Source organism: Pogonomyrmex barbatus, unplaced genomic scaffold (assembly GCF_055798465.1).
Source record: "Pogonomyrmex barbatus isolate J1 unplaced genomic scaffold, ASM5579846v1 scaffold1, whole genome shotgun sequence".
Taxonomy (NCBI): Eukaryota; Metazoa; Arthropoda; class Insecta; order Hymenoptera; family Formicidae; genus Pogonomyrmex; species Pogonomyrmex barbatus.
This window is the reverse complement of record NW_028297098.1, coordinates 20,963,406-20,982,849: the sequence shown is the minus strand read 5'-3', so window position 1 is coordinate 20,982,849 and position 19,444 is coordinate 20,963,406. Positions and strand designations below refer to the sequence as shown.

Sequence of the window (19,444 nt, the reverse complement as noted above, 5' to 3'; positions counted from 1 at the left end):
ACGTAAAATACGAATAAATCGTGCCGCAACTGTTCGCGACAAAGCTGCCTTGCAAAAGCTGCCGTTAGATCAGCGCAAACTGTCATCATTAAAATTCACTGAAGACGTCGTTAGCGTTACAGTGACGTAATACGTAATAGCGGATCGAAACCTGTGGCTCTCTGTGTGCGTTGAATCATATATCAAATCCCTGAATCTCTTCAGCGACGGTTTAAATTTTATTTTTTGACCGCTGTGAATACAATAGAAGTCGCTATTGGGAAAGTGTTGCAAGCTCCATATTTCAAATGCAGCATTTTGGGAGAGAGAGTTTAATCTAACAATAGTGGGATATAAACATTAAACTTTTATATAAAATCCCGTGAAAAAAATGTAAACATAATAACTCGCATTAAAATATTTTGTCATTTGCAATATCATTTGCAAATGCGTTAGTATTGTAATAATAAATTTAATATCGATATCTAAAATTGCGGGATATAAAACGGCTTATGCATTAAATTGAAGGTTAAAACATTAAAATATATGTACATTATAGCTGTATCATTATTGTTATCATATATTATAACAGTATTTTTTATCAGATTCGTATCTGATAAATTTGATTGCTTGCATTATTGTTCTCGGAAGCTCTGCAATTATGTTAATTTAACGATAGAGGTGCTCTGCTACCCCAATCCACTTTTAAATAATATATATGCTACCCTGCATTTAATATTGAACTTAAAGCATAGATTGTCATAGAAATGATAACGCAAGATTTACTCTCACCTTTCAGGAACTGATTATTTTCACGTGATCGACGATAAACTATACGCTAATGCATCGTTGGATCGAGACGTTATCGCAAGTTATCCGCGAGGACCTGGACCTCGCATCAAAGTCGAAGTAAGATGTGTCGTTTATGAAGAAAATACCGGGTTGCAACATGTACAAACGGATGTTCTCACCATCAACATCCTGGATGAGGACGACAATCCTCCGATAGCGCAAAATAAAACTTCCATCTCTATACAGCTGCAGGACTTCTCCAAGGTAAGTTTATTAATTATCATCGAGTAACATCGAACAAACGGTCTAAGTAAGCCCTTATCACGATCGTTCGAGTGGATTGGGACCAATTAACTTCCTAGTCCTATTAAGGAAGTCGCAAATTTATCGTTAGCGGAGCATAAGGGCATCGCTGATCTATATCGAAATCCCTCCCAGCTAATGTTCTAGTTCCAATCTAATTTTGTGAACCTGATAATATCTACTTTCTTACTACTATTTTCTGAAAGAAAATTAAATTTTTATCGAATTGAACTTTCGATGGCCTTTATTCGTGAATAAAAATACATAAAATGTAAGAATTAAAATATAAATAGTATGAGATATTGTATTCAAATTACATTTATGTAAGAATATTATAAACGACGAAATAACACGTAAATAATAAGTGCAAATTAAATTAGAATTAAATTAGAATTTATCTGTAAAAAAACATTTTTTCTTACAAATTGAAAGGGTAGGTTGTCGTATTCATATTACGAGATTTTCTCTGAATAATCCCAACTCTTTATTTTTCCCCTAACATTTAATGCCCCGGAGCATTTCATTCGACAAATTTCAGCATTTCTCCGCGAACGAATCTCGTTTTTTTAATGGCGATATTACCACGTCGGAAAGGAGACTTAATCAAGCACTCATTGTTCGTGTAATTACCGCGTTGTTTCTCGCGCGACGTGCATAATAAATGTCAAGTGCGACGAATATTACAAAAGACATGCGAGAGTGATGAAGTACCGATGATAAGAGAAGAATAGCTTTTGGGATTGATCGTGATTAAATCTCTCGGAATGTCTCTCTCTCTGGCGCATCAAACCCTCTTTTTTCTTTTTTACTTTTCACAGACTTTGGTAAACACCTTTTTTCTCTTCACTTAGCTATTACTTTTTATTGTTCATTTCCTCACTTCTACGAAGAGGCGAATTGTTCTCTTCGAATACCGAAACACCTGAAGACTATCTACGAACATAGTTGAAGATTTTAATGAGTAAAGTTCGATCGATTAATCGAAATCTCTCGTTGTTTGGCTAAGTGCAGAGAAAATACTTAAAAGGCTTACTGAAACAATTTGATGCTATTGAAAATTGCAAAGAGGTAATTGCATTAAAAAATATTTTTATATCTTGCTTTTTATATGTTTCTTCTATTATAATAGAGTATAATGAAACCGAGATCTTTTTATGAAATCTTAACCACGATGAACGAATAAGTTAAAATAAAAAATCTTTGAGATAATAAAAAATACTTATATAGAAAAATAATAGATATTAATTAAGTGTGTATTAATAAAAAAACATGTGTAATTAAAGCTATTATAATATGTGATGTATGATAGCCACATGTTTCTATGTAAGGCATTAATAAAAATCAAATTTATATCACAGGACCACAGATTAGTGGATCAGAACCTTTTGCTCCTGAAAGATGCGGACGAGTTGACTAGCAATAAGTATGACGTTCGCTTGCTCGACGATACCTTCAACGCATTAACCGTCGATCCTATAATCTTGCCGATCGAGCATCCCACTCTCTTGGATCAAGCTCCTTCCACCGGTATTTTCCCGCGTAAGTATCAAACATTGTTGGCGATTAGCCAATTTTATTTCATTAATTTTTTTATTTAATTTAATAGACAACCGCATGCGTGACAATCGCGGTCATAATCGAAAATTCGTTTCACGTGTTTTCCAGAAATTTTCGCCAAGAAGACGCTGTTGCCGAAGTCGCCGTACCGTGTGACTCTTCAGGTTACAGATGAATCGCTTCTCGCGGGACACGGAGCGAATTCGGTGAGTCAGTATCGATTCTACGTCGCCGACACTCATTGGCAAGCTACTTGAAACACTCGCTCCATTTGCAATGTGTCAAAGGACAGTGGCCAAATAACTTAAGAGCCAATTCCTAGCGTGGTAGCATGTAGTGAGAGAGAGAGAGAGAGAGAGAGAGAGAGAGAGAGAGAGAGAGAGAGAGAGAGAGAGAGTAAAAGCCCCAGTTCCTTAACTTTATTTAATGCACTTTAAAGATCGGAACACTCCAAAGTTCTATAATTCTCTGATCTTGCAGTTTGAGGGCCTAGAATGACTTTTTATTTCTTTCGTTATATTAAAACGATTAATATGAAGATAAGGAAGTTAGAATTTTATCAATAATAAATTAAATACTTCAATATCAGTCTGAATTTACGAAAAAAATGATATTTACGATTTAATGAAATACTGTGATTTGTTAAAAAATTAATTGTTGTATCAGAGAATCAAATCAGAAATTTTCGTAATGTACTAGTGGGCTATTCATTGAAATCAACGAGGAACATATGCATGGATATCTCGTCGCACTGGGAAAGTGTTCGATCTGTTGTTCGATTAAAAAAGTTCGCTTCAATAAATTTCGCAATATCGGCAAAAGCCAATATCTCATCGCCGTATGTCATTTGCGAATGGTACTGACAAAACTCGAGACGAAAGTGCACCATACTGATCTGACAATTCGAGGAGGATCCGGTTTAATATACGAGAAGACCAAGACGTCCGTGATATCTTGGAGTTAGATCTTTCGTGATCTATGATCACTTACGTAGAACTTTCGTCCATTAAGAATCATTTCCACTCATCTGCAGCAAGAATCTACAGATCTCTCCAATAACCATGACTGTCAAAATTTGAGTTATATATCAAAATTTGAGCTGTTATTGCAAAATTCAGTAGTAGTAATTTATGCATGATATAACTAAGCCATTGTTAATTCCTTTATATACAAAAAGCTCCTTTTCAGGCAAAAGAGCCTATTGATTTTTTTACTTATTAATTCTGAAACTAAATTAATCATCCTCTCAAAGGTCTAGATTTTCATAAATGGCGTTGCAAATGTTTTTTCTCTTAAATGCAAATTTTTTTTTCTCATTTTTGTCGAGTCCACTCCCGATCGGCGTAAAGCGACATCGATCTGGTCTTGTATCAAGGAAGTCGAAAGATAAGGACTCATTAGTCGCCATTAGTCGTATGCCTTGCATCCGTAATCCTCGCTTCGCAGTATAATCGGAGGCCATTAAACAATTAGGTGGTGAAATCTCGCCTTGTTAGAGGCTCCTTGGGTGCGGCATTGATTTCGCGGAGGCGGCTAATCGCTGATTAAATACCATCGCCATCTGAAATTGGCGTGTGGGTGTAAGTCACTTATTATCGAGCTTCGTTTCGTATAATGCGATCGTCGTTAACGCGGCTGTTTTTCCTGACAAACAGACGAACGATTTTTTCGGAAATTTTTCACACCGGAAAGAAACATTCGTTCGATTGCACGATTGAAATAATCTGACCGATCCCTCGATATGATGAAATAAATTTGCAAAGAAACCTTCGGCAATTGCGAACACAAAGCGCAATATGCACGAATAAACACATTGTTACGCGTACCGCAGAATGCAATTTCCAAATATTGTGTCCATCGTTTTCACGATGGGAATGTTTAATCATGCTAGGAAAATTTGTGGGCGATTCATACGGAGTGCGTGATAGCTAATATCAAGCGAGAAAGGCTCTTAAATTTCAAGTTACAAAATGTTTCGGAAGCTTTTCTTAGATTTTCTAATATAATTGCAAAATTATATAGTATTCAAGTTAATGTCTTATTTATAAACTAAAATCCTACTTTCCATATTTATGTTAAGAGGATCTCTCAATGTCTCAAAAATATATTTAACATCAAATATTAAAGAGTTACAAAAATAAAAATATTTCAACTTTTTTAAAATATTACAATTTAATTAGCAAATTAATTAGCAATTTAATTAGCAAATTATTTAATATTTAATTTAAAAGTTATAAAATAAAATTCTATTTTTCAAATTTTGATATAGAGTATCCATATCAATTTTCTGTGTTCTAAATGTAATTTTTATTAAAAATATATTCAACATGAAAAATTATTAAGTGAATAGATATCAAATACAGAATATTAAATATTAATTGCGTAAATTTGCCGCTACAAATTGATACATTCATCAAAAATCTTTCTTCGATTTAATAATAATTATTAAATACACTTAATACATATGCATATTATTGCTTCTATTGATAAATTCCGCTCATTTCATGCACGGAAGTGCCGCACACCGCGGAATGTATGTGTGTCACCCTGAATATGTAATTGGAAAGAGGATAATGATTGCAGCACCGTAATACGCGAAGGCGATAATAATCGGATGGCATTCGTTCTAATTCGAGCCATGCTCATCATGCACCTTTAATGGATACTCTATATCATCTGCACGACTAACTGCTTAAATTGAAACCACGCGAGAAAATAAATCTTGACGCCGATATCCAGCGATCCCGGTGACCTGCTCCTGATATATAACCCGTGATCCTTAAATCAGGCCGTGCCTGAGGTGTCGCCGATCCTCTTGGGTAAATCACATGTCTTTTCTCGCGAAAACACGATACTCCAAAGCTAGCGATGCCAGATGATGCCTTTCTCAAGATTCTCAATTCACAATTCGTAATAGATTCGCAGGAATCGTTTATCGATACGAATCATCCGTGTTATTTCAACTCATTATTTAATAGTACGGCTCTATACACGAATATAAATTGATTTCACGATGAATTCGTGCTGATTTGCGCGTGTTATTTGTTTAAAAATTCGCTTCGCTGACGAATCTAATTTTAAAAAATCGAACTTTTCAAACTTTTCATTCGTGACTCGTATGAACAATAAACTGCGAAACCTCGAGCCACAAATCGCGCGTAGTCTAACGTTATCTTAACGCTTTCGCAGTTAAATACCGAACTTTAGCCATGAAGATGCATCTTAAAATTGCCCTTATTAAATACGCGTTGGAAGTTATCGGATCGCATGGTTTTGAATTACGTACAGCATTTTCCTCTCTTGCTCTCTCTCTCTCTCTCTCTCTCTCTCTCTCTCTCTCTCTCTCTCTCTCTCTCTCTCTCTCTCTCTCTCTCTTTTATTTCTTCAAAAAATTAACATATATATTTCTTGGGGTTTTATACACTCAAAAGTATAATTTAATATTAGAATATTAGAATATTGGTTTATTTTCTATAGAAAAGATAGAAACGATCAAATTATAAATAAAGTGTGATAAGAATTACTCACAGTTCCTATGTACGATTTGAGAAAAGATACACGTTTAAGAGCATCAAGGACCTTTCTCTATAGCTATTTCATGAGTGTACCAAGAAATGGACGATAAATTCTAATAAAAAACGGAGCAATCGTACCTGCAGTGGTCTTTAATATCGATCTTTCGCGGTAAGATATTGTCTAAGTCTTTTGAAGTCCTTTCTAATCGTGGCAAATCCTTCTAATTTCTTTTCACGTAAAAATCCTTAGAATTGACAAAAGATCTTTAACTATTTAAAAATTTATATTATACATTATATTATAATATTTAAAAAAATAATTATACTTAATCAAATAGTAGTAAAAGGAAATAATAAATATGATATAAGTCAAAATATGAAATATTATAGAAAAATTATAAAATTATCTAATCATATGCAAAATCACATCGGTAGAAATAAAATGAGGAATTTAATCTTTGAAGCAATATTTTTTTCTCGTTTTTTTGAGATCCTCTGTGAGCAAGCTAATTTTTCTTGCATCATTAATCACTATATTCACTTTTATTACAGGAGAAACTTTCAATTCCAGTCATATTTTTCTATCGTAAAGACAATAACACAAAAAGCCAATTTAAATAAGAGCATATTTAAATAAGAGCATTATAAAAACTGTTTGATAAAAGAAATAACATAATTATAAGTTAATTTAATTAAAGACGTAAAAATTATTAATAAAAAATGAAAGGTATAAAATTTAAATAAAAATAATATAGATATGTAATATTTCTTTTTCTTAAAATCTTATTTAGACAAAATTAACAATAATAAATTAACAATATTTCTTTTTATTTAGGTCAACATCACTATAACTTTCTCAGGGCCAGTGCACCAAGCTTTAACAACCGCGACGCCATCAACTGTCGGGATGGTTTCGTATCCAGGAAATGTGAAGATTGCCCGAATTTCTCCCAAATATCTACGCGTGGCGAAACCCATTACAAAGCCACATTCCTCGTTAACTTTCGTTCTGAACGGCTCGAGTGCCTTCAACATTACCCAACGAGAGGGCATCATTTATGTATCCAACGAGACTAAACTACGATCGGAGCCCAACATCGTTCAGTAAGTTGTCTATTTATCGCAAATGCCTTGATGTCTTGCGAGAGTAATTAAAATTATTCTTAGCAATTAGACGGTTATTTTTGTATATGTAGATAGAACGAAATATTAATAATTTATTCATTATTCTGCAGTATTTTTGACTTATGCACAAATAATACAAATTACAATATTCTATATTAATCGATTTCATATATAAAAAAGTTGTAATTATTATATATTAAAGTACTCCTATTAAATTCATGAAAAAACAAATTACATATTCAGATACTTAAATATAATCCAACGATTTTTTCCGCCCAATATTATAGTTTTGTCGAATATTTAAATATTTCAATTATAAATGCTCTTACTTTTTGCGAATATTTTCACTAAAAAAAGGCCGATAAAATTTTAAATATTTAATAAATATTTAAATAAATATTTCATAATATATATTGCTTTGACTGGAAATATATTTTCTTTCGTAATTTTGAAATTGATGTAAAAAACACTATAAAAATTATAAACATAAGAAATAATAAAATTATTGAAAAGATTTCGTTTCGATTACATCAAGCCGATAATTGTTGATACTTTGTTCGTCGAGTAAATTTTCTTGCGTAGTGTGATATTGATTTGTTCATCAGATTAACAATAAGATGGACCAGAGTGAATGGATTCGAGACAATTAAAACCCTGCAAGTTAATCTAGTCAACGTGTCGCAATCGAAAGTTATCACGTGTGGGCGATCGGTTCAGAAAACACATTCATGCGCGAATGCGGAAACGCGCGAAGAATGCGAAAAATCTTGCGGAATCGGTAGTGGAATTTTCAGGTATGTTACTATTTATTTTTTCTTGAATTAAATAAATATTCGAGAAAACATGTTATGTTTTTTTTAGACGATAAATATGATAAGAATTTATAACAGGAATCTTATCTAACTATAGATCCAATATTTTTTCTTAATATTGAGCAATTAAAATAATGTTTGTTTTTTATTAATATAACAATCCATATTGGAGTAATGAAATCATATTTATATACTCGAAAGAATAATTAATAGATATTATGCTTGCTATATTAATCATTATTAAAATAACAATTAATTTTTATTGTTATTCGTAAATTATTACATTTACAGAATTTTTGTTGAATAATTTTTCTTATTTCACACTACTAGAATATTCTTTTTAACTTCTAAATAGTATAAATTCGATATTAATGCGTTTAACAGTAGAAGCGCAGTTTTAGTGTTTGTTTTAGTGTTTGTATTTCTTATTTTATAATTATAACTTTAGGAAATAATAATTCATTTCTTTGCTTCTAATATATAAAAAATTTTCATAATGTTTTTATCCAAACTTATATTTTTTAAGAAAAGTCTAGAAAAAAATAATTGTTTAGGAAAAAGTACAAAAATATTTAAATCGCTTACAATCTAAGTTTGCCAATAGAGATAAAAATTAGAAGCTATTGTTCGGAAAATACGATTGGCCAGTAGCTTATATGTAATAAATCCTTTTGATATCAAACCTTCACAATCATCTCGAAATTGACGATGATTTTCTGCAATCAAATGGAGAGACTGGATCGTTGCTTTCGTTACTTTTCCTCGGAAGAACAGTCACATCGTCACGAGGCACATTTCATTGTAACAACTATTTCGGATAATAGCACGTTCTAAGTTTATGGTTCCTCATTAGGTTTCACTTTAACTCCTTTTCTGTGTTCCTTTTGATGATTATCGTTTTCTTTGTGATAAAGAAAAAATTAATCGAAGATTTATTTTTTCTATCCTTCTCTGAAAATGCAAATTATGTTAAAAAAACATTGTTTATTATCAAAATTGTTTAAAAAATTAAAAATATCTCTCTATTATCATTTAATTTATTATTATATTTTTTACGTATTATTTAATTTCCATGTTCAAATTAAATTTTATTATGGAATTAAATATTATTGTTTTTTTCAATAGATATTTTTTTTTTTTAATATTAATTAGAATTGTTTTAAAGTAAATAATTGGAAATGATTTAAAGGTAAAATATTATAAAATAATTTATAAAGAATTTATAAAAATTAAAAATTTTTGATTTGTCAGAACTATTTCCTTATCCTTTGCTATATAATGATCCGCGTAATGAAAGAAATCCTAAATTCAGTTTCCTAAATTCATAATTTTGAGAAGTTTATATGAACTTTTTGGTATTGCGTTTAGTATTATGTATAAATAGCAGTTAGTATTATATGTATAATCATAAGAAAAATTTTAATAATGAATTTATACACAGCAAAGGCAGTTTCGTCGATCGATGCATTTGGAGGAGCAACAACGCTACTCAAATGTCGGAATATTATTCCACCTGTTCACCGAATCTGTCGTTCTGTCCGGATAACGAATGCGACGAACTGGAACGCAGCGTTCCGCACATATGTCCGCAAGACTGCACCGTCGAATGTGAGTCGCATGCATTGTTTCGAATTAACACGGTAAAGCCGGCCATGTCGGACTAAAACAATATGCATGAGAATCTCTTGCATCACGTCGTTAATAATAATATAAAAAGATAACTTGAAGAAAACAGGTTGTTTAAAAATTTACAGCGGCAATTGTAAAGTACTTTCACGAGAAAAAGAGAAAAAAATTTATTTGTAAAATATTCTCAAAGTGTCAAAAGTGTTTAGATTTCAAAATTAGATTTCAAAAACGATATGGATTGAGATGTGGAAAGAATGCAAGTATATAGAGTCCTGCCTTAGATCTTCAGATCCAAATATCTTGGCACAGATACTTTCGGTTCTTCTCGTTCAAAAGCCTTCCATTTAAAAGGATTTCGCGTTACCGTTGTAACAGTCGCGTCTCATCGAAAGGGCTTTAAGGGCCATTGAAGAAGGATTACTATACTCACCTCCGAGAGGCACTCGATCGATCTGAGAGTGGTTGTGTTCGCGTTTTTAGCCGACGTTTTCCTCGGTCACATGAATAGCAACGGCCGTGGCATAAAGAGTGGCCTGAATACCTGCAGCTGCAACAGTCTGCTGCAATGCTACTGCGGGGTCGATTCTTTTTCGCAACAAGGAAACGATGTACCCGGGACGTCCAGGGAGGAACGAGCCAAAAAACGGGATCGCGGAAACGAGGTCATCGTATCAGGCGCGCGCAAAGGTCTGTCATCGAATATCTTTCGCCATTTCCTATCCAAATAAAAAGCATGCGTGTCAGACGATATTAAATTCGCGAAGAAAAGTTATTGAGCAGTCCAGCTGTTGCGTAAATTTATAATAACTTTGTGTATTAAATATCTTAATACATATATCTTTATTTACTTTGGATTCTCTTGGTTAGAAACAAAATTTACGAGATCCTCTCTCTTGTAATTTTACATCAAACAGCTTATTTTTCACTGTCAGACGGTATTAACCTTTGTCCTTTTGCTTCTATAGCATCCAGCGGACCGTGCGGCCCCACGTGCATGATGGGCGTCATTGGGGCTAGTTTGTTTGTGTTGATTGTAATCGTGGGATCATTTATCATGTGGCGATATAGGTAAGAAGACAAAAAATTAAGTATATAAGATGACAAAAATATTTTTAACAATCTCGAAATTGTATGTAATATTATAAAAATTATTAAAAATATGTTTCGTAAAAATATGTGATTTTTTTTTACTTAAAAAAACTTTTTTTACACAAAAAATACAAGCTTAAATAAATTTGTTATTGACATTATATAATTTACTAATTTAACATTTATTATTAAATTAAAATCTAAATAAAAATAGAAGAGTTAAAGATTGTTTGGAAAAATCTAATAATGTCAGGATGCAACGTGATAGAACGTGACAATATCTTATTAGTCTTTTGATCCACATGGATCTTAGAAGGGTTTAGTGAACTATTGCTTCTGAACCAGTGGTTTGTGCAGAGCTTATCAGCTCAAATCTTACGTTTACTAGGAATTAAGGGCATTGTGAACCTTGCAGTTAACCGGGATTTTGAACATAGTTTATTTAAACTTTCCGGGTCACAAAAAACGTAGATTTTCCGTAGAATAAAAGAGTAAACACAAAAATTATAATATATATTTATCAATTCTAGAGTAAAAATTTTCAAAATATTATTTTTAAATATTAAATAATGCGCAAATAATACAGATCGATATAAAATTTTTATGACTGTTTGAAAGACGAGTTTATCATCAAATTTTATTTAAAATCTGTGAACTAGCATATCTTTCTTCACGTTACATAATGTAATTAGATATTTGATATATCTTTAAATTTTGTAACTTTTAGACATCAAAGGATTCATTGCAAAAATACAAATCGAGAGAATTTTTCATGAGAGGAAAGAATATATTTGTTTAACTTGTCCAGAAGTTAAGTCGGACTCAAAAGTTCTCGCAGAGAGCGAAATTGCGAAAGTTTCAATGATATGCACGCTTCGCGACAGCACGTCCTTTTACATTTGCAGCTTGCAATCGGTTAGTTTACTTTTATTCCTTTTGAATTTTTAAGTTTTTTATGTTATTCGGTTATTTTATGTTAGTACGTGTTCATCATTTTTCTTATGGCAATTTTAAATTACGGAGAGTAAAATTAAATGTCTTTACCTAAAAAATTTAACAGTACTTCTGCCAAATAAATTTGTATCAAACGAATTAACGAAAGATATTGTGAATGCATGTATATGCCTTGTATATGCAATTCAAACTCACAAGCCCGTAAGCTATCTAAACTTTCGAATTTGGGTCAATGTCTACTAGAATTTCCTTCCGAGAGTAACTGGTGACCACAATGGACTAACTTTCGCTAAGCTGCATTAATGCATCTTGAATGATTCAATCGAAACAAAGGAAAAGAGATTAAACGTATTTTATTTTGTGATAAAACACTTATTACTATTATTAATTTCTTTTTATTCCTTTGTAATATTAAAAACTGTAATTTTTAATATAATTATAAAATAACGTTATCATAATAATAATTATTGTAGAAAAATCTAAACTAATTTGTAACATTATAATTATATCGCAGCATAGTTATCTCAAACTTATCGCCACAGTTATCTCAATTCCAATTATCCTATTTCACTCCACAAACCAAAATAGCCTCATAAGTCAATATAGATGGTCTTCCGCATCGCGATGCTCTGCGTTCCAGGATGGCGGCAAAGGGCGCTCGACGGGAATGCAAACACAGGGTGGACGATGCGGCAAATGGTATTGGTATTTTGCCGTCCGACTACATCGATCGTGGCGATGGCCTCCTGATCGGTCTGGACACGTTCACGGCGGCAAATCGTCATCTTTTGCTGCCCAAGACATGCCCGGTAAGAAATTGTCTACTTTGTTCAAAATATCATATCGATATATTACCCACCCGAAATGGAAAAATTTAGCACAAGAATGAGATAAGCCTGAAAATGACGGGCTCATTCTTACAAAATTGTCAGTTAAATATTATTTTATTAAAAGACTTCCATGCTATGAGATCTCTATTTCATATTATTAATACGAAGAAATAATTATGTTTACGAGGAAAATATCAAATGATGTTTACTTGATAAAAGCATAACAGGATACATATTTTTCTGTTTGCAACAGCGAATAATGAGTTCGTTAAAATTATAACGATTTTTAATGCTCGATATATTACTTTTTAAATCGACGTTATCTAAGATGTATTCTGCAAAGTTGGTGGAAACTTTCTTATTACTTTAACGCCGGTTTTATCTAGCCGCAGCTTTCCAGCAAATGATGCAAGATAACATTCTTTAATAATTCTCGTATAGATAAAATTATTTCTATAATCCGCTTATATCCCGGATTGTCGCATCAGCTTTCGAGCCAGTAAATTAATTTTAATCTCGCAATTTGTAAGTGAATTTCTGAATATGACTCAATGGACATTTATGATGAGAAAAGAAATTATAATTTTAATAAAAACCTTTTTTTGCCTTTCCGCGATTTTCTACAAGGCACACGTTTACATCACAAAAAATACCAAAAATAAAAGAGATTGATCATATATCTGTGATCGTAATAAATTCTTTTCATATATGAATGCGAGGGAAATTTCTCTTCTTTAATTTTTCTAGTCACGTATATGATAAAATTTAATAAAACCCCCCGCTCAGAATTATATCGATTCGAATAAAGTGGTAGCTGCATCTTTCCCAAAAAAATTTTTGCACGGAGGGAAATTTCACGGGGGAATAAATTTTGCACTTTTATTTATTTCTTTAATAAGTATAATATATAATCCCTTTTTCGCGAGGAAAAATCGTAAAAATCGCCCTCTTTCCGCACGTGTGTCTTCCGCAACTGCGCAACACTGCGATCCTGTAGATTTCACCATGCGGGCGCCTGCCGCACGTGATACGCCGTACGTGCGTGCTCGCGTGTTAGCGTGCAGCCGCGTAATCCCGCAAGCGGCGTGCTAAAGCGCGTAAGCTCCCTCAGCTTTCCGCACGGAGAAACGCGCAGCTCCAAGAGAGTTGCTTCTCGGAATCTAAACGCGCGTCGGAAACTCGGCCGAGCCTCAAGTAAGTCTTCAAGTTCGTGCAGGATATATTTGTTTGGTAATGCCACGTTGCTCGCGCTTGATCTCGCCCATCTCTTAGAGACGCGTCAGATCGCGGAAGATGTACTTCGGCAAAATAGACGCTGCGTAATTCTCGGGAGAGGATGGCAATTCTCGAGTGTCACATCCTTTTGAGAAGATATAGCGGCCATATGTAACTACCGATGGGAGAATAAGAGATATTTGAGATTAACTTCAACTTCAAGTTTAATTTTGAAGATCTTGAAGATCTCCCGAGGATCTTACTTATCTATCTTTGAAAAAAGTTGATGCACCGTGATTGCACCGTGCAAATTGTGTCAAGGATGGCACGAAAGGAGACTTATTATCATCGCTTTATTATTTTTTTATCAAAGTCAATTGTTTCTCATTCTATCGCATTCTTTGCATTACTTTTCGACTTGAGCGATTGCACGTTTCTCGCGCTACGATCCGGATAACGACCTTGGCACGTAGAACCCTGTAATTTGCTTTGAATGATATATGCAAAGAAACTTTATCTAACACTTACGCCCATCACTGATTACGAAAACTTGTTCGGACCACTCTTATTTGCCCCCCCCCCCCGAGAGTTACCTTGAAATTAAAGTTTAACTCGACATCTCCCGCATCTGCAACAATTCCTTATTTGGCGTAATTAACAACTCTTGAAGCTATGAGGGTCATCAGAATTTTTCGCAAAGGATCAAGATCTTTTTAAAGTAGAAAGTATCTTACTTTTATATATGTATCTTTTTTATTTCATAAAGAATCTAGTTAATAAAAAAAGAATTTTCAATTGAATTCTTTCTTTCTCCTTTTAAAGAGAAAATGCAGTTGTGGCATCTCTCCCTCAAATATTAGTTCCAAAAGCTTGAAATATGCAAATGAAAAAATGCGAAACAAACAATTTTAAACATAAAATTATAGAATATATATATTTAATATTAACTACATCTTGTACATATAATTCAGTTTATATTGTTATAATGTTTAAACTATTGTATTGATAAAATAATATTCATTACGCAAAATTATCTTTTGTCTTTCTTGAATAAGAAAAAAACAGAGAAGAGTAATAAATGCATTTGCTTCCACAATCGAAAATGAAAGAACGCATCGATAAAAATATCGATGAAAAAGACAAGTAAAGCTGCGAAATGTGACGGAAAGAATTCACGATATTTCTATTCTTTGCGTGTTCTTCTTGAAACGACACCAGCAAGATAAAGTCACTTTTATTCAATAAAGTCGAAACGAAGTCGGATCACTAACATGGCGTGTGCGATTCAGTGAACAGTAGGTTTATGGGGTAAAATCTTTCGTGACGCATATGAATTCATCGAGAACACTTACGTCATATAAAGTTATAAAACTTTAATAATAATAAATTATTTTATAGCGACTCTTTGACCGGAGAAGAGAGTAATCTGCTTTAAGCAGATTAATACGCAGCATCGATTTAATCATATTAGCTTCTTGTTTATGGCAAATATAATATACTTGATAATTCTATTTGACGATTGCTAAATCAAAACGTTATAACCATGTCATATTAACATGCCTGCCTGAGTTTTCATTACTCCAATAAATTCTAAATATTGATTATTCAAAACAATTTTTTAGTACAAAAAACAGATATTAAAAATAACTGATGCAATATCGAAAATCTTAGATTTGGTATAAAATTCATGTACCATAAGTGCAGAGGATGGCATTTCGATTCGAAAAAGCCGGGGAAAACATCTCCCAATATTGAGTCTTTGCAAAATGAAAAAGAATGTATAAAAATATCCGTATTGTCATATTTTCTAAATACATCCTGGTTAACGATTTATGTAACATTTATTAAGAGTAATCCTTTTAACTAATAAATAAACGTTAACCTTGTTCTAGGAACTCGTAGCAAATTTCTAACGTAATATATTAATATTAATTTAAAGTAACTACTAATAGTGAAGTATCTCTCATTAGTTACGTGATCCTATTATCATTCTTGAACCGTCGTTTAATTGGGTATCCGCTCGCGTCCTTTGCAAACCAACTCGTGCGAAGTAATACCGAGCAGATATCGTCTGACACGAATCTGGAAACATGTTCCTTTCAGCGAGGTGTAACGCCGGATTAGAGAAAATAGAGCTTTTATCGTAACAAGCCAAAAAGGATTTATTAATCGGTGTATACGTGTTCTCCATTCTTGTATTTAAGATCTCAGATACTTTCTATACGTATTATAAAGAAGTATAAAGAAATAAAGCGAGAATTAAAATAGAAGATAATTAAAATAACAAACTAGCCAGATCATAGGCGTGTTATGTGTAAATAAACTCAAACTTAAAGATAATATAAATATAGTCAAAATATTAACCTGTTAATGATGGAAAACTTCTTTTTAACGTCGGGACAGGAAACCAAAATCATTTATCCACGTTAATTGAAGTTAATTTGCGATAAAATATCAAATTGCTCACGAACACATAATCTAATTTATGAATTTTCGCGTGGAATTTCAGCCGGATCCAAAATGGGAATTCCCGAGGTCGCTACTGAAGATCGAGCAGGTGCTGGGCGAGGGTGAATTCGGGCGTGTTTTGCGCGCCAAAGCTATGAACATCGGCGGAATTCCCGGTCCTACGACCGTCGCAGTGAAGACCCTGAAGGAGGACGCGTGTGCGTCCGAGCTGGCGGATCTCCTCTCCGAATACCAGTTGCTGAAGGAAGCGCAGCATCCGAACGTGATTCGGTTGCTAGGCGCTTGCACGACACCGCCGGGCGCGCCCGTCTACCTCATCATCGAATTCGCCGAATTCGGCTCCTTACGGTAAGTGAGTGCCGTGATATATTCGACCGTTGCTGTCCTGACAACGCTATTTATGGCCTTTCCGTTTTACGAGCTTCTTATCGATAAAAGTCCTGCTACGCCGGCAGGAAGCGAATCGACGGGATTCGTGCGTCATGCCGATCGAAATCGAGTTTTACGTGCAGACAACTCTTCCTTTTATTATGTAACATAAATAACATACATCTCTACAATCTCTTCAAGATTGTAGAGCTTTTTATATTTATTTACGTTTCACTATTTGTTATATTAACAAATAGTTTTTTTATTATTAACAACGCTTTGAAAATATAATGAATATACAATTGTAGTTTATATAAAATATTATTAAATAATTTGTAATATGCAAAATATAAATATTACAATTAAAAATAAGTGGAAAGATTTCACACGTAAAAAATTTAGATTTTCAAAACGGGAAATTAAAGATAAAGATTTCTCTTTTAAGTGTTAAATGTAAAAGGAAAGGAAAATAAATAGTGGCACGGATATTAATGCTCGGTATTCGTAGTCCGGTATTCTCATTGTCTCGTTATAAAAGAGATAACATCAAAAGTCGAGATGTTTTATTCTGTTTCTGCCAACGATGCTTCCATATACATATACATATACTAAATGAACGACGCTGCAACGAATGCAGGCGACTTACAAACGCGGAAATAACTCCGGGAATTTATCGCGATGCGGAATTCCGCCGCGTGGAATTTCACTCACTACCAGAGGATAATAACCTTTGCAAAACTAGTTGCTCTCAGTAATTAAATTTTTCTACGGGTGACATGCCAGGAGATCCATCCAAGTTTCTCGGAAACGGATGGATTATTGACCATCAATTTTCCGGTTAGTACTCGCGGTTTATATGATGAATTTACACGAAATTTCAGCAACTATCTAAGACGCAGCCGGCATTTGGAGTCGGAGAGTAGAATACCTGCACCGTCGTCTCTGCTTTCCACTTCGCCGATCAACGTCGGCGAGGAATCGCAATGTAGCGATAACGCATTGAACTATACCATAACGCCGCGCGATATTCTCTCATTCGCCTGGCAAATAAGCAAAGGAATGGCCTATCTTGCCGATATCAAGGTAAATAAAATTCCCCTTTCCTAATATCTATCAAATTATTTGAAATTACTATTCTCATAATTTATAAAATATTTAAAGTAAAAATATTCAAAATATGTAAATTGTAAATTGTAAAAATGTAATTGTAAATTGTTGACTGGAAAATTGACTAACTAGAAATCAAAATGCTTAGCAGCATTCAAATTGACTTTCCTTATAACTTAGTTAAGAAAATTTAGGAGCGTGCGATTGCAATTCTCTCTGCAATTCTCCGGAAGGGAATGCGAGAGTCGTGAAATGAAATGTCGCAACTCGGTCAAGTCATTAGCAATTAATCAAAGTTTTCCTCCGCACTGCAGTTGGTGCATCGGGATCTTGCGGCGAGGAATGTTTTGCTCGCAACCGGCAAGGTCTGCAAGATCTCGGACTTCGGCTTAACTCGCGATGTGTACGAAGACGATGCGTATTTGAAGCGAAGCAAAGGACGAGGTAAGATCGTCCACTAATGAATAATCTACCCTGATTCAAAGCTCGCGGACTTCCTGTTAGATCCTCCCGATATTGAAATATATAACATAGCAAGTTATAGCAATATATATTAAATTAAATATTTATTTAAATTAACGTTCAATAATATAGATAAAAAAATGTAACTTGCAAATGAACTTGTAATGAACACGAAATATCCCATAAGTCTTATAAATAACACAATGAAGGATCTAATTTTCCAAATAAAAGGTATCACAACTCAATATTGAAAAGGCAATATTGCAAAGATGCAGGCAATTTTTTAGCAAGCTTGATACTAACGATCCTAATTCAACCGCGACGGAGTAATCCGGCCGTAACTCTCGGCGGATTCGCGAGAGAAAAACACCTTTAATGACTCGCGCGAGCCCGTGCGAGCTCGTACTTCGCGTTATCCGAGGTTTTACGATTCGTGCCCGCAGTGCCCGTAAAATGGATGGCGCCGGAATCCCTGGCCGACCATGTGTACACCAGCAAATCGGACGTTTGGAGCTTCGGCGTGCTCCTATGGGAGTTGGTCACGTTAGGAGCCTCGCCGTATCCCGGAGTGGACGTGCATAATCTCTACAATCTGCTAAAGGGCGGATACCGTATGGAAAAGCCGGCCAACTGCTCGCAACAGTTGTAAGTGCTTAACCATCGTCAAATGCGTTATCCTCTTCCAGTGATTCGAAACGCCGCGTGCGTTCATCAATCTTGAGGATCATCAATCTTGAGCTCACTTTAGAAATTTAATTCCACTTAAATTATTTATTACGTAAAATCCGCTTCCTATATAATTATCTTCCATCTTCAAAGCTGTTTGCGCTGATTATCTTTAACAAAGCAATTATCATTTCTCTTCGGAGTTGTCTTTGTATAAAAAAAATTACACGGAAAAACTAGTTGGTTCACTGTATCAAAATTTTGCTACAAAATGAACGAGATCAGAGATTATCAGATTTCTGTTTAAATTAACCAGAAGTTCTATTAGTTCAAACTGAATTCTGATAAGTTTAATCGGAATTTCTGATTCGTTCATTTTAAAACAGAATTTGGGTACAGTCAACTATTCATGTATTCTCCGTTATCATATTTTTCTCTCTTTTTCTTTTTTTCTTCCTAATTTTTTTTTTTTTTAATTATAGTTTTTTTAATTATATTTATAATTTATAGTTTATTTAAAACTTAACTTTTTCTAAATTAGCTCTAATCGTGAAAATTAATTAATAATGAT

The 19,444-nt window shown here is 33.6% G+C and overlaps 1 protein-coding gene across 1 annotated transcript in view; it reads left to right on the top strand.

The window, feature by feature from the left end:
- Positions 1–19,444, top strand: part of Ret (protein kinase receptor Ret oncogene) — a 55,262-nt gene that overhangs the window by 32,528 nt on the left and 3,290 nt on the right. The window contains exons 6-18 of the mRNA XM_011638147.3: positions 779–1,035; positions 2,433–2,613; positions 2,740–2,837; positions 6,982–7,250; positions 7,877–8,065; positions 9,525–9,691; positions 10,193–10,399; positions 10,678–10,780; positions 12,396–12,564; positions 16,310–16,617; positions 17,520–17,721; positions 18,060–18,189; positions 18,651–18,852. Coding sequence (XP_011636449.2) covers positions 779–1,035; positions 2,433–2,613; positions 2,740–2,837; positions 6,982–7,250; positions 7,877–8,065; positions 9,525–9,691; positions 10,193–10,399; positions 10,678–10,780; positions 12,396–12,564; positions 16,310–16,617; positions 17,520–17,721; positions 18,060–18,189; positions 18,651–18,852 — 2,482 coding nt within the window. The remainder of the gene's footprint in view (positions 1–778; positions 1,036–2,432; positions 2,614–2,739; positions 2,838–6,981; positions 7,251–7,876; positions 8,066–9,524; positions 9,692–10,192; positions 10,400–10,677; positions 10,781–12,395; positions 12,565–16,309; positions 16,618–17,519; positions 17,722–18,059; positions 18,190–18,650; positions 18,853–19,444) is intronic.